General features: G+C 41.4%; 1 protein-coding gene across 1 annotated transcript in view; it reads right to left on the reverse strand.

The window, feature by feature from the left end:
• Nucleotides 1-14,351, reverse strand: part of prss56 (serine protease 56) — a 50,122-nt gene that overhangs the window by 8,910 nt on the left and 26,861 nt on the right. The window contains exons 9-12 of the mRNA XM_059650824.1: nucleotides 11,214-11,373; nucleotides 8,127-8,315; nucleotides 2,784-2,954; nucleotides 508-604 (exon numbers count right to left, since the gene is read on the reverse strand). Coding sequence (XP_059506807.1) covers nucleotides 508-604; nucleotides 2,784-2,954; nucleotides 8,127-8,315; nucleotides 11,214-11,373 — 617 coding nt within the window. The remainder of the gene's footprint in view (nucleotides 1-507; nucleotides 605-2,783; nucleotides 2,955-8,126; nucleotides 8,316-11,213; nucleotides 11,374-14,351) is intronic.

Raw genomic sequence — 14,351 nt, forward strand, 5'->3', positions numbered from 1 at the left:
TTCCAGCAGGCACAGACTCAGGTTGACTGCACAGAGATGGAATCAATCCTGGCTCCATGAGCCTGACCTTTAAGAACGGCTGCCTGGACTTTGGATTTTTGGTGGGGGTGCTGGGAGGGGCAGGCTGGAATCGAAGTTGGGGAGAAAGACCCAGAGGTTTGGAGGCTGGCCACATGCCAGACCTACCTTGGGAATCTTGCCCTGTGTCCTGAGTTTTGAAATAAAAAATAAAACAAGAAACATGCCTCCAACCTTCTCCTTTAAACTCTAAACACTCTTCAAACCCTACCCATGTCAACACATATCACTTTATGCACCCATTCACTCCCAAGTATGGTGTCAGCAATTCATAAAATCCAACAAAATCAGGCTTTGTTGTGAAGACACACATCATTAAATAACTTAACTGAATACACCGTCTCAATTCACGCAAGAAGATATCCCCTTGGGCCATTTGAGGTGGTTGGGGAAGAAAAATAAATTTGAAAAGCTGAAAAATGTGCTCACCTGTTGCTAATATTCTGCTGAATATTTAACTCTAAATTAGTTTCCAGCGACAGTCCATTTCTTTCTTCTAACAGATCTTTTCTTTGTGTCCATTCTTCTAATCATTTAAAATGCACATAACTAATTAATAAATCAAACTTGAAGCACAATTTCACCTAATAAACTTTATAATCCAGTAACTGCAATTTGAGAATACATTGAATCTCTTATCGTGGCCTACAAACAATGACATACTACAAATAAGAACCTAATTCTTCTGTTCACCAGAAGTGCGAATAGAATGCCTACGGAGTCTAATTTTAACAGTACAGGATGTTTTGGACTAATTTATTTGTTAACCATCCAACTCTGGGCAGCTGAGGGACAAAATCAATTTTCAAATTGTTCCAAATGATGGGATAGGGAAGATAAAATGATCGGCCAATGACGGATTCAACTTATTTTGGAATTTTTAACATTTTAACATTACTACCCAATACTGGCTCCCACAAAGCCTTTGAATCTAGCATTATGAAATGGGAAATACATCTTGTGACATATTCCCATCATTTCTACTGATTAAAATGGCCTTCATGTGCCTGCCGCCTGTGTTATGTTAAAGTTTTGGATATTGGTGTATCTGAATCTCCTGCTGTGGAAAGGAAGAATGCTTTATTAACATGTTTAAATCAGATTCTCACAATGCATTTGGGAGTGCAGTTTTAATCTTATCATTACTGCACATTGTGTCTAGCAAAACCCAACAAAAAAGGGAGTTGGGAACAGCCAGTTCCACCAAGTAATGTGCATCTTTCAGCAGATACAATGGGAACTGCAGATGCTGGAGAATCCAAGATAATAAAGTGTGAAGCTGGATGAACACAGCAGGCCAAGCAGCTTTTGTGCTCCTGAGGTGCTGCTTGGCCTGCTGTGTTCATCCAGCTTCACACTTTATCATCTTGCATCTTTCAGCACTCCCTTTTGTAATCCAGGGGAGCAGTGTTTCTTGCCATAGGCCCAACATAGTATTTCTGGCCTACCTCACTCCTGTTCGCCAATAAAATCATAAGAAATTGGAGCAGAAATAGGCCATTCAGCCTATATCATTCAATAAGATTCCAGCTGATCTGACTGTGGCTTTAACTCCACTTCCCTGCTTGTGTTCATTGAACTGCTGATCAAACATCTGTTCATTTCAGCCTCAAATATGTTCATTGATTCAGTATCCACTATTCTCTGGGAAAGAGAATTCTAAAGATTAACTACTCTTTTAGAAAAAGAACTCCTCATCTCACTCCTAAATGGGAAACCCTTGTTTTTAAACAGTGGCCCTAGTTCTAGATTCCCGAGGAGGGGATAATTCCTCTTGGAATCTACCACATCAAGCCGTCTTAGAAACTTATATTTTCCATTAAGATCATTTATCAGTTTCCCGAACTCCAGTGATTATAAACCCAACGTGCTCAACCTTTCCTCATAAGAAAGCTTCTTTATTCCGGGAATTATCCTTCTCTAAACTGCTTCTATTACAAGTACATCCCTCCTTGGGTAAAGACACCAAAACTGTACACAACATTCTAGGTCTGTCTCAAATGCTATGCACAGTCATAAGTTGACTTTCCTATTTTTATGCTCCATCTTTATAAGAAAGACCAACTTTCCATTTACCTTCCTACTTACTTACTGAACCAGCATGCTAACTTCTTGCAGCCTATATGCAAGGTCATATCATACCATCAGCTCCCATTGACACTTTCAGACCCACTAACCATGAGAGGGAACTTCCCTCCAGCTGTCACCATAGTCTGGCACCCTCCCTCTTGAGCTGTCAATGCAGTTTTTGCCCGTACAAGCTCACTATTTGCCATGCTATGCAATACCGTTAATGAAAGACAGACTTGCATTTTATTGAGTATTTTGTAAACCGTAACATCCCAAAGTTCTTCACAGCCAATTAATTACTTATGAAGTATATTCTCTGTTACAACACAAGAAATATGTCAGCAAATTAATTCTTCATTGCTAGGGAATATTCCTGGTATACCCTCCCTAATAACAGTATCTATTACCTTCGCCACGTTCACTGCACTAGTTCAAAACATTGGCCTACCACCACATTCTCGAGGGTAAAAAGGAGCAGGTAATAAATGCTGGCCTAGTGAGCATACCCACATCAAGTGAATGTATAATAAAAATATCAGAATAGCATTTTTGTTTGTGTAATTAATGTGAAAAATCTGAATTAAAACTAAGATTAACTTAGATAGCTCACACAATCCCATCACATTATTGTGTACCTTTCCCGTGCTTTGCTAAGCGCTGCCCTTGGGATGGAAAAATGTTTGTGTAAATGTTCTCCATGAATTTCGGGATTGTCTCTGTAAAGAAGGAGAAACTGTCTCGAATGCGGAAAAATTCTTCCACTGGGTGAAGCAGGTCCAGCAATTTCTGCAAAAATGTCCCGAGTTCTGTAATAAATAATGATGTTGAATGAATAGAATATTACAAGACTAAAGTTACTAATGATTTAAAATAGCCAACTAGATCTTTTCAGGAATTTTTTTTTCCAAAAATATACCTTATCCACAAAATTTGTGAAATTACGTTATAAGACATTTTAAATGGAAATTTACAGAAAGTGCAACTGATGAAAAGGTATTGTCACCATTATTGCCAGAAGCCAACATCATTATCAGTAATATGCAGAGAAGGTTATTCAAATTCTAGTGTTACAATGTCTGTATGTTACAATGTACCAGTTATGCTTACTGCCATTAAAGTCAATTCAATGAAAGCCTTCGCATGATTTAAATTCTTAGTGTTAAAAATACAATGAAATGTAGTTTTGACGTACATAAAGGATTGCACCCCTTGGTAAATTGTGCCAACGATAAATGACATGACCATGGGCCAGAACTCCAAATTACTGTGGACATTCTTAATTCTTAATTCCAAAATATAAGTGGATTTGGCAATTAAGTGGCTGTCTGGAGATAGATACACAGATAATCAGAACTATAGATGTGAAGCTCCACTACAATGGCCACTAAGTTAAACCACCTGATTTCACAAGCACTACAAAGATTGATCCATACATCTGCTTTTTAGATCTTTCTTTTTGCACTCACGTCCTATTTCTGATCTGTCTGTATGCATTACTAATCGTTCTGTGTTTAGTAATTATTGAACTCACTCTTTGTTAACTCAAGAAAGATTGGTTAAATTGGCAGCTTTAAAACATAAAATCATTTAGGTTTTGGGAAAAGTTATCCACATAGGAAGGGATACTTTTTAACTTAAACCTGTTGCAATTAACCGAGGGGCAGGTGCATAAACAAGGGGAATCAGTTCACCTGGGAGCTTAAACATTTGGGGTATCCTGTCTGGAACCGTAACAGGTTGGTCTAGGCCCGAAACGTCAGCTTTTGCGCTCCTGACATGCTGCTGGGCTGCTGTGTTCATCCAGCTCCACACTTTGTTATCACAGATTGGGGAACATTGCCCCATTCGACGAGCAACACCCACCATAATATTCGAATTCAGTGGGATGTTACCCTATTTCATAAGGTCAGCAAGCACATGTTGAATTAAGTGGCTGTGAGGCTTGGGACTGTTCAGAAGTGCCAACTTACTTTCCCAATGACCATCAAATCGAAGAGACATGACATAATGTTCAGGTCTGTTTGTGAGAACCGTGATCCGGTTCAGTTCCATCAGAGGTCTGAATGTTCAACTACAAATCACACAAGTACATAAAATCCAGGCAAGTAACAATTAAACTGCACTTGTGATCTGAACTGGCTTCTACATCCTTTGCATGTTACCTTATATGTATACTCAATTCTTTTTAGAAATGGGCTGAAATACATGATGAGATAAGGTTGGTCATAAAACACTGAGTTAATTTATTTTGCATTCTCTGTCACTTTCAAGACATTACTTTCTCTTATTTGAAATCTGACTTCCTGTGGTACACTTAGTAATTTTTATTGTATATTCAATTGTCAGTTTGAATGTCACATGGTAGTATAGCATTGTATATTGTGGGCAAGAGAGATATGTTGCTAAAGCTTATGATCATGTGCTCAGCAGGACATACAAAAGAATGTCAAATTTCAAACAACCACAGTACATTATATAACAAGAGCTCGAGTACAGCCTGCCCTCTGCCTTTTGTGAACAGTTGAATGAACATGCTTTGCACTGTTACTATGCAGTGGCAAAATGTACAGTGGCTGCAAACATCAGTCCAAAAGATATTATGCCTACCACAAAACTGAGCAAAGTCGAGCATAGATTTCAGTGTCAGTGCAATACTAAATACATTGACTCTAAATCCCAATGATTGGTGATCAAATACAGTAAGCAATCAATTTGTACTTGCAAAACCCTAAGCAAAATGTCAACTGCTGGAGGTGGTTCCCCAGTCCGACAGTGCTTGCTTCCTCCATGATAACATTTTGGTAATCTGTGTCACCTTGCCAAACAGTCAGCACCCTTGTTCTCTTGTATAAATTGCAGTAATTGTTTGAAGTTTGGCATTCTTGAGTTTAACCTGACGAGAGCTAAATCAAAAGCCTGAGCAAAATGTCTCTCTTTTCAGCCAGAGTTAAACTAGCAAATCAGTTTTCAGTCTGAGGCTACCAGGGTCATTAAAGTATTTAATTAACCAACCTGTGAGCAAGGTTGGCTGTCTGGCACTTGACCAAGCTCTGATAAACCCAGAAGTGGGTAAGTTAAATTGGTACTTGTGGTTACTCATTCAAGATCATGGGCATCACTGGCTGGGCCAGCATCTATGGCACCCCTAATAGCCCTCAGGAAAGTGGTGGTGAAACACGCCCTTGAACCATTGTAGTTCATTTGATGATGGGACCACCCATATGCTATTGGGAAAGAGAATTCCAGGATTTTAAAGAATGGTGATATACTTCCAAGTCTCAAGTAGAGTGGCTGGGAGGGTTACTTGCAGGTGATGGTGTTACCATATACCCCTTGTCCTTGTCTTTCTAGATGGTAACAGTCATAGATTTGGATGCTGCTGCCCAAGTAGCTTTGCTAAACTTCTGCAGAGCATTTTGTAGATAGTATGTACTGCTGCTACTGTGTGAAGCTGCTGAAGAGTGTGGATGTTTGTGGATATGGTGCCAATTAAGTGGGCTGCTTTGTCCTGGATGATGTCAAGCTTCTTCACTGTTGGTGAAATTGTCTTCATCCAGGCCAGTGGGAAGTATTCCATGATATGCCTAAATTGTGGTTTGTAGATGGTTGACAGGCTTTTGGAAGTCAAGAGGTGAGGTGCTTGCTGCAGGATTCCTAGCCTCTGATCTTCTATTGTAGCTACAGTATTTGGTGTTTGATTTGAAACTTTTAAAATGTTAACATTGATCTTCATAAGACCATAAGACATAGGAGCAGAAATTAGGCCATTAAGGCTGCTCCACCATTCAATTTTGGTTGATAGGTTTCTCAACCCTGTTCTCTCACTTTCTCCACTTTCTCCACGTATCCCGCGATTCCCTTAACAATCAAGAACCTATCTATCTCTGTCTTAAATATACTCAATGACCTGGTTTCCATAGTCTTCTGACGCAGTGAGTCTATAGATTCACCACTCTCTGGCTGAAGAAGTTTCTCCTTATCTCCCTTTACTCCAAGGCTGTGCCCTCGGGTTCTAGTCTCTACTACCAATTGAAACATTTTCTCAACGTCCATTCTGTTCAGGCCATTCAGTATTCTGTAAGTTTCAATTAGATGCCCCCACATTCTTCTAAACTCCATCGAGTATAGACCCAGAGTCCTCAAATGTTCCTCATATGTTAAGCTTTTCATTCCTGGGACCATTCTCATGAACCTCCTCTGAACCCGCTCCGGGGCCAGTACATCCTTCCTGAGAAATGGGGCCCAAAACTGTGCACAATACTTAAATGTGGCCTGACCAGAGCCTTATAGAGCCTCAGAAGTACATCCCTGCTTTTATGTTCAAGTCCTCTCAAAATAAAGGCCAACATTGTATTTGTCTTCCTAACTACTGACTCAACCTGCAAGTTTACCTTGAAAAACTCCTGGACTAGAACTCCCAAGTCTCTTCGCACTTCAGATTTCTGAATTTCCTCTCCATTTAGAAAAGAATCTATATCTCTATTCTTCATACCAAAGTGCATGACCTCACACTTTCCTATGTTTTACTCCATCTGCCACTCTCCTAACCTGTCCAAATGATTTGGCAGCTTCCCTACCTCCTCAATACTACTTATCCCTCTACCCATCTTTGTATCTTTGGCTAACTTAGCCAGAATGCCCTCAGTTCCTTCATCTAGATCATTAATGTATAAAGTGAAAAGTTGTGGTCCCAACACTGGCTCTTTCGGGACACCACTTGTCACCAGCTGCCATGCTGAAAAAGACCCTTTTATCTCCACACTTTGCCGTCTGCCAGAGAGCCAATCTTCTATCCATGCTAATGCCTTACTTCTAACACCATGGGCTCTTATCTTACTCAAATCTTATCCCATCCCAACACACATATTTATGCGATTACAATTTTCTCCCTAGTGACAGCCAGGTTGTAGAACGAGATTATTGCATATAAATCCGGGTGGCTGACTCCTCAATATAAATGGGGCAGAGTTCAAGCTGAATATGCCATACATGTATTGGGTTAAAAAAAGACTTGCATGAAGGAGTAAACTTGATTAACTACATACACTTTTTGTATACGGTGGTTTTTTACCCTCATAATAAAACTTGCAAAGTTGTCCAGGACGGTTTGACTTTCATATTGAGAGTAGATTATCAATAGCAGACATATAAAGGAGTTTCATTCTAACTACCTGGGGAGCAATCTAGTGGAACATATTCATCAATTGCAAAGGTAAGGTTCCCATATTCTTACTAGGCTATAGGGCTTCTCTCTGATTAGAGAGAGGTGACTGGTAATGGTTTAACCCGAGGGTCACCTTGCTTCAGGCAAGGTTGAGATACAGAGTCTTTTGTGTTAACTTCAGCTGGTGCAGAATCTATTGGTTTCAATGGAATAATTAAATTTGATGGGATGAAAATCAGGCAGACTCTATTCTGGGCGTTTGCTCCATTTCAGCAGCTCATGGCCCAAATTATGAAGATGAAACTTGACAGTGAATAGATCACAGAATCACAAGGTGAGAAGGCACAGCAGGGGGACGTTTGGCTCATCACTCTTGTACCAGCTGTTTGACATAACTATCTAATTATTCCCTTACCATTATTCCTTCTTGATAGCTGAAAAAAAGTGTCTTTTCCTTCAAGTATTCATTCAATTTACTTTTGAATGCTTATGTTATGATATCATTGCCCTTTCAGGCAATCCATTTCAGATCAAAGAAAGTCGCTATGTTAAAAAATAAATCCTTACATCCCCTTTTGTTCTTAGCCAATCACCTTCAATTACTCTCCACTGGGTAACACAACAGTACTATCAAGCAGCACCTACTCAGCAACAACCTGCTCAGTGATGCCCAGTGATAATGGGAACTGCAGATGCTGGAGAATCCAAGATAACAAAGTGTGAGGCTGGATGAACACAGCAGGCCAAACAGCATCTCAGGAGCACAAAAGCTGTCGTTTCGGGCCTAGACCCTTCATCTCTCTGATAAGCTTACCACATTTTTTCATTTTCCCTCTGCATCTTTCCTCAATGCATCGACTGCAAGCTGTTGTTCCCAATAAAGGTGGGCAGAATCTATGATAGAATGCACAGAGTCGGGTAACTTCAGATTTTTGCTGTGCATCCTGCATCTCTGAGAGTTTATGAAAGTCAAAGCAGGTTGGCTCTCGACTTCCAGGAGATTCTGGAAGGACACCAGACAAGACATTCATTTAAAATAAGGACAGAAATACATTACACTAATATCATAAGCAAAATCTTCTACAACCTTGCAATATGAACATTTAGTTCCTCACAATTATTTATTTGCTGTTAGAATTTGATCTTGATTCAGAACAGAAATCATTTTTATTTACAATTGCTTCTTTGTAAAATTGCAATACTCAGTTGGAATAGAGTAACAACTTGATGAAATTAATTCCTGAGTTTTGCAGTTTTCATATATCTTAAAACTATACATAAATCAAAATTCATCTAATAGTATTATCAGTTTTATTTTTAGAAATATGTGTCATAAAACATAGGCATTATAAGTTGCTGTCAAATAAGCCTTCACAGTTTTGAGAGCTATAGAGATTGATTTCTGGTGGTCATCGTAATGTGTTCTGGTTATTCTGTCTGATCGGCCTACATTAAGTCAAAGTTATTGATTGTACTATCTCATTTATTTTCCAGAGGCAAGACAAGAATATAAGAGGGCAGTTCAGTTAGCTCTCAGTATGATATTGAATTCATACTTTAATGTTATACAGGCAAAAGCACATACCCTTTGGAGAGTACAGAATAGTTCAATTCAGCTGAGAGCAGAAACTCAAGCATTGCCTAATTCATCACTAGGTGGCTATACAGACTAAATACATAACAAAGTGGAAATGTCATATAGAATTAAGAAGAAGAACAGAATTCTCCTGCCCACAGTTGTGATTCGGAAAGTTGTCAGGACAACCAATAAATTGTAAACAGAACAATGCTGCATCAGCTCCTGAAGTTCTTGGCTGGGATTTCTAACTGTATTCTCTTTCAGATGTGTCGTATGCACATATTAAAATGCAATTATTACAACATACAATAGTTCTCTGATTGCAGAGCTTGGCTTTGTACATTTATAGACTTTAATCTTTGGGATTTCCTCCTGTTGATCAATGTTCAGGTTCCTAGTAAGTACATCAATGATTTTTTGACAATAGTCCCTAGAGACCAGTCCACTGTCTCATCAGTGCAATCTCTCAGCCAATCTGGACAATTTCTTTTTACAATCCCATTGCACTTCTAGCCCCAAAAGACTAGATTTTTTTTCTCAACGGTATTAATAGAAAGAATTCTAGGCCGCGCACAGCATGGTGTGAATTCTTCTGAGAAAAGGAGTTTGATTTGCAATACATGATGTTGGAATCATTGTTATTGGCAGCCGAAGCAACATTGGCCAATTCAATCAAGTAGCAGCCAGATTCAACTAAAATGGGAGAAGGGGGGAGTGGATAAAGAAGAAGACAGTAAGTAGCAATGAAGAAATTGGAGTAGAAATAATTTAGATAGATAGAAAGAAGAAGATTCTGGATAACAATTGTCTGGGACAATGGGTGTCAATCAAAGTGAATGTTTGGAAATGAAGGGGAAATTTGAGTGGGGCAATTTGCAAATGGGAGGGGAGAGAAGAGATGGTACAAATGAAGAGAAAAAATAGATATTAATGAAGGAGAATAGATGGCAATGAAGGAGTGAGGAGAAGGTAAAAAGAAATAGAAACAATGTTAGAGAAAAAATGATGGCTGGAAATAGAAGAAAGAAAAAAGTTTCTCATAAAAAATGAAAAGGAAGTAAAAGCAAAGGGGAAGAATGCAGATTGAAGTTTGAAGTTTGGGAAGGAATAATAATGTTAACATTACTAGGATAGGGGAGAAATGCCAGCATGAACTGAGGAGACAGAGTAGCATCTTCAACAGAGTATAAGGAAGATGAGGGCAAGGTGAAACAGGGTGTAGAGAAAGTTACAGTTTTGAATGGAGGATGTGGAAGAAGTGTTGAGAAGGATTTGTAAGGACACAACGAACTTGAACAGTTTATGGGAAAGAAGATTACATCTTGCATGGAAGAATAGAAGATGAAAACCAATTTAAATCAGGTTGGAGGAAACAAAGTATGAAGTTGAGTTGAAGGATGGTGTAGAGAAAATCGACAGTGTGAATTAGAATATTTGAAGAGGAGTGAAATACAAGTGGGTTGGTTGCAATGTTCCTATAGGCTGTGCAGATACTGATTGCAGCATTGACTTCCAGTTCTGGAGGTCATTATCACACACAGGTCAAAGGTTCACTCAGAAAATTACATGGAATGGTGACTAGTTGGGTACAGAGCAGTGAAGCAGTAAAGGAATGGTGGGGGAGCTTGGATGTGGGAGACTATCCCTTATAGTAAATTAGAGGAAATAATAATTTTCTTGCTTAGTTGAAATTCCAAATGCCATTAAATTGAGCATGAAATCTAACAATACCTAAAATGACCCAAAATGAATCAAATTAATGTCAACATAGGAGGGAACACAGTCAGATTCTCCTAGAAATACATTTCTTGTCAACATAGGAGGGAACACAGTCAGATTCTCCTAGAAATACATTTCTTGTTTGTATTTTAACGTTTAGTTTTCTCATTTCAGGTTTTCATTTCTCACTGTCTTTTTGCTTTATTAAGGAATATTGGGTATAACTATGTGTAAGTTACTTCACCCTTACCAGCTTGTGATCAGGCTGTTCTTGTCAGTTTTCTGAGAGATGCTGTCAACATTTTAAGCTGTTGGCTACCTTTAGATGTTTCTCTAGGCTGGCATTGAATCATCAACTTTTACATCATGGAAGGAGGCCACATGGCCCAGTCTGTTTGTACTGACTGTTTGAAAAAACTATCCAATAAGCTCTACTCCCAGACTTTCCCAAAGGCCTGCACCATTTCTCCTTTTATAGCATATAGGCTCCTTATATAAGTCATTGAAACAATATATTCATCAGAAACAACTTCTTCCACAGCTTATAACACAATTTAGAACAATTGTAAAAGGAAGTTTGTGATATAACATAAAGATATTTACTTTTTATTTCATTGTTAATCCAGTTTATAAAACTGGGTACCCTGGAATAAACCCCTGGTTTTCCTGGCTGTCCACAGCCATCACCCCAAGATGTAATCCCATACAAGTAATATTGCTTAGATACAGGATCCATGCAGGTCAATGGTCCTCCAGAGTCTCCCTTTAAAAAGGAAAAGACAAGGGGATGTATTATTCAAGCACCATTAATATCTTTAAGATGTAAAAAGTTGTTTAAATCAATTTTGCCATTTTTTCCATTTCCCAAACCTACAATTACCTTCCAATCCCATGGCTAGCTCACATTATTTGCATAGAAGGCCAGACAGTGACTGTAAGGAAGCTATCCAACTTGTAGGTTCAGATGGAACTTGCCTAAGATTATCTTTGCACACATGCACGCCTCCAGAAACAGATGCAGTCGAGTAACCAGGACCTCTGTTTGCTGTCCATATGAGAGCTGCTGACGTCAGATTTGGTGGTGATTTTGCCAATTCATTGTGAACAGTTAACTCACTAAGAAACAGAAATCCACCCTGACCATTTATGGTCCATGACTCAACTGGTCACCAAACCCCAAAAAACTTCAAAAATTCTTAATCTTCTCATTTTTTCACAACAATAATGTTTTTAACAGTGAATTCATGCTGAGTAAATCTGATTTAGCAACATCATTTACATCATCATCCTGGTCTCAGAGTTAATATGACTCGATGTTGAATAGTGCGTTCAATTTAATTTGTCTTTCAGTAGGAAATGTGACTCTACTCTTGACCAATTTTTCACTTAATGCTTGCAATATAAAGTTTTATCGAACGGGAATCCAGCGGAAAGTTTTGAATGTGAAGGCTGCTGATTCCCTGTTGTTTCAGAGACAGTAGGAACTGTCCAGACCCAAAACGTCGGCTTTCCTGCTCTTCTGATGCTACTTGGCTTGCTGTGTTCATCCAGCTCTACACCTTGTTATCTCTAATTCCCTGATAATGGGAACTGCAGATGCTGGAGAATTCCAAGATAATAAAATGTGAGGCTGGATGAACACAGCAGGCCAAGCAGCATCTCAGGAGCACAAAAGCTGACGTTTCGGGCCTAGGCCCTTCATCAGAGAGGGGGATGGGGAGAGGGAACTGGAATAAATAGGGAGAGAGGGGGAGGCGGACCGAAGATGGAGAGTAAAGAAGATAGGTGGGGAGGCAGGGAGGGGATAGGTCAGTCCAGGGAAGATGGACAGGTCAAGGAGGTGGGATGAGGTTAGTAGGTAGATGGGGGTGCGGCTTGGGGTGGGAGGAAGGGATGGGTGAGAGGAAGAACCGGTTAGGGAGGCAGAGACAGGTTGGACTGGTTTTGGGATGCAGTGGGTGGGGGGGAAGAGCTGGGCTGGTTGTGTGGTGCAGTGGGGGGAGGGGACGAACTGGGTTGGTTTAGGGATGCAGTTGGGGAAGGGGAGATTTTGAAACTGGTGAAGTCCACATTGATACCATTAGGCTGCAGGGTTCCCAGGTGGAATATGAGTTGCTGTTCCTGCAACCTTCGGGTGGCATCATTGTGGCACTGCAGGAGGCCCATGATGGACATGTCATCTAAAGAATGGGAGGGGGAGTGGAAATGGTTTGCGACTGGGAGGTGCAGTTGTTTGTTGCAAACTGAGCGGAGGTGTTCTGCAAAGCGGTCTCCAAGCCTCCGCTTGGTTTCCCCAATGTAGAGGAAGCCACACCGGGTACAGTGGATGCAGTATACCACATTGGTAGATGTGCAGGTGAACCTCTGCTTAATGTGGAATGTCATCTTGGGGCCTGGGATAGGGGTGAGGGAGGAGGTGTGGGGGCAAGTGTAGCATTTCCTGCGGTTGCAGGGGAAGGTGCCGGGTGTGGTGGGGTTGGAGGGCAGTGTGGAGCGAACAAGGGAGTCACGGAGAGAGTGGTCTCTCTGGAAAGCAGACAGGGGTGGGGATGGAAAAATGTCTTGAGTGGTGGGGTCAGATTGTAAATGGCGGAAGTGTCGGAGGATGATGCGTTGTATCCGGAGGTTCCCACTTCCTACAGACTAAGGGGGTGGCCATGGGCACCCGCATGGGCCCCAGCTATGCCTGCCTCTTTGTAGGTTACGTGGAACAGTCCCTCTTCCGCACCTACACAGGCCCCAAACACCACCTCATCCTCCGGTACATTGATGACTGTATCGGCGCCGCCTCTTGCTCCCCAGAGGAGCTCGAACAGTTCATCCACTTCACCAACACCTTCCATCCCAACCTTCAGTTCACCTGGGCCATCTCCAGCACATCCCTCACCTTCCTGGACCTCTCAGTCTCCATCTCAGGCAACCAGCTTGTAACTGATGTCCATTTCAAGCCCACCGACTCCCACAGCTACCTAGAACACACCTCCTCCCACCCACCCTCCTGCAAAAATTCCATCCCCTATTCCCAATTCCTCCGCCTCCGCCGCATCTGCTCCCATGATAAGACATTCCACTCCCGCACATCCCAGATGTCCAAGTTCTTCAAGGACCGCAACTTTCCCCCCACAGCGATCGAGAACGCCCTTGACCGCGTCTCCCGTATTTCCCGCAACACATGCCGCACACCCCGCCCCCGCCACAACCGCCCAAAGAGGATCCCCCTCGTTCTCACACACCACCCTACCAACCTCCGGATACAACGCATCATCCTCCGACACTTCCGCCATTTACAATCCGACCCCACCACCCAAGACATTTTTCCATCCCCACCCCTGTCTGCTTTCCGGAGAGACCACTCTCTCCGTGACTCCCTTGTTCGCTCCACACTGCCCTCCAACCCCACCACACCCGGCACCTTTCCCTGCAACCGCAGGAAATGCTACACTTTTCCCCACACCTCCTCCCTCACCCCTATCCCAGGCCCCAAGATGACATTCCACATTAAGCAGAGGTTCACCTGCACATCTGCCAATGTGGTATACTGCATCCACTGTACCCGGTGTGGCTTCCTCTACATTGGGGAAACCAAGCGGAGGCTTGGAGACCGCTTTGCAGAACACCTTCGCTCAGTTCGCAACAAACAACTGCACTGTCCAGTCGCAAACCATTTCCACTCCACCTCCCATTCTTTAGATGACATGTCCATCATGGGCCTCCTGCACTGCCACAATGATGCTACCCGAA

This window comes from Stegostoma tigrinum, chromosome 14 (genome assembly GCF_030684315.1).
Source record: "Stegostoma tigrinum isolate sSteTig4 chromosome 14, sSteTig4.hap1, whole genome shotgun sequence".
In the NCBI taxonomy this organism is placed as follows: domain Eukaryota; kingdom Metazoa; phylum Chordata; class Chondrichthyes; order Orectolobiformes; family Stegostomatidae; genus Stegostoma; species Stegostoma tigrinum.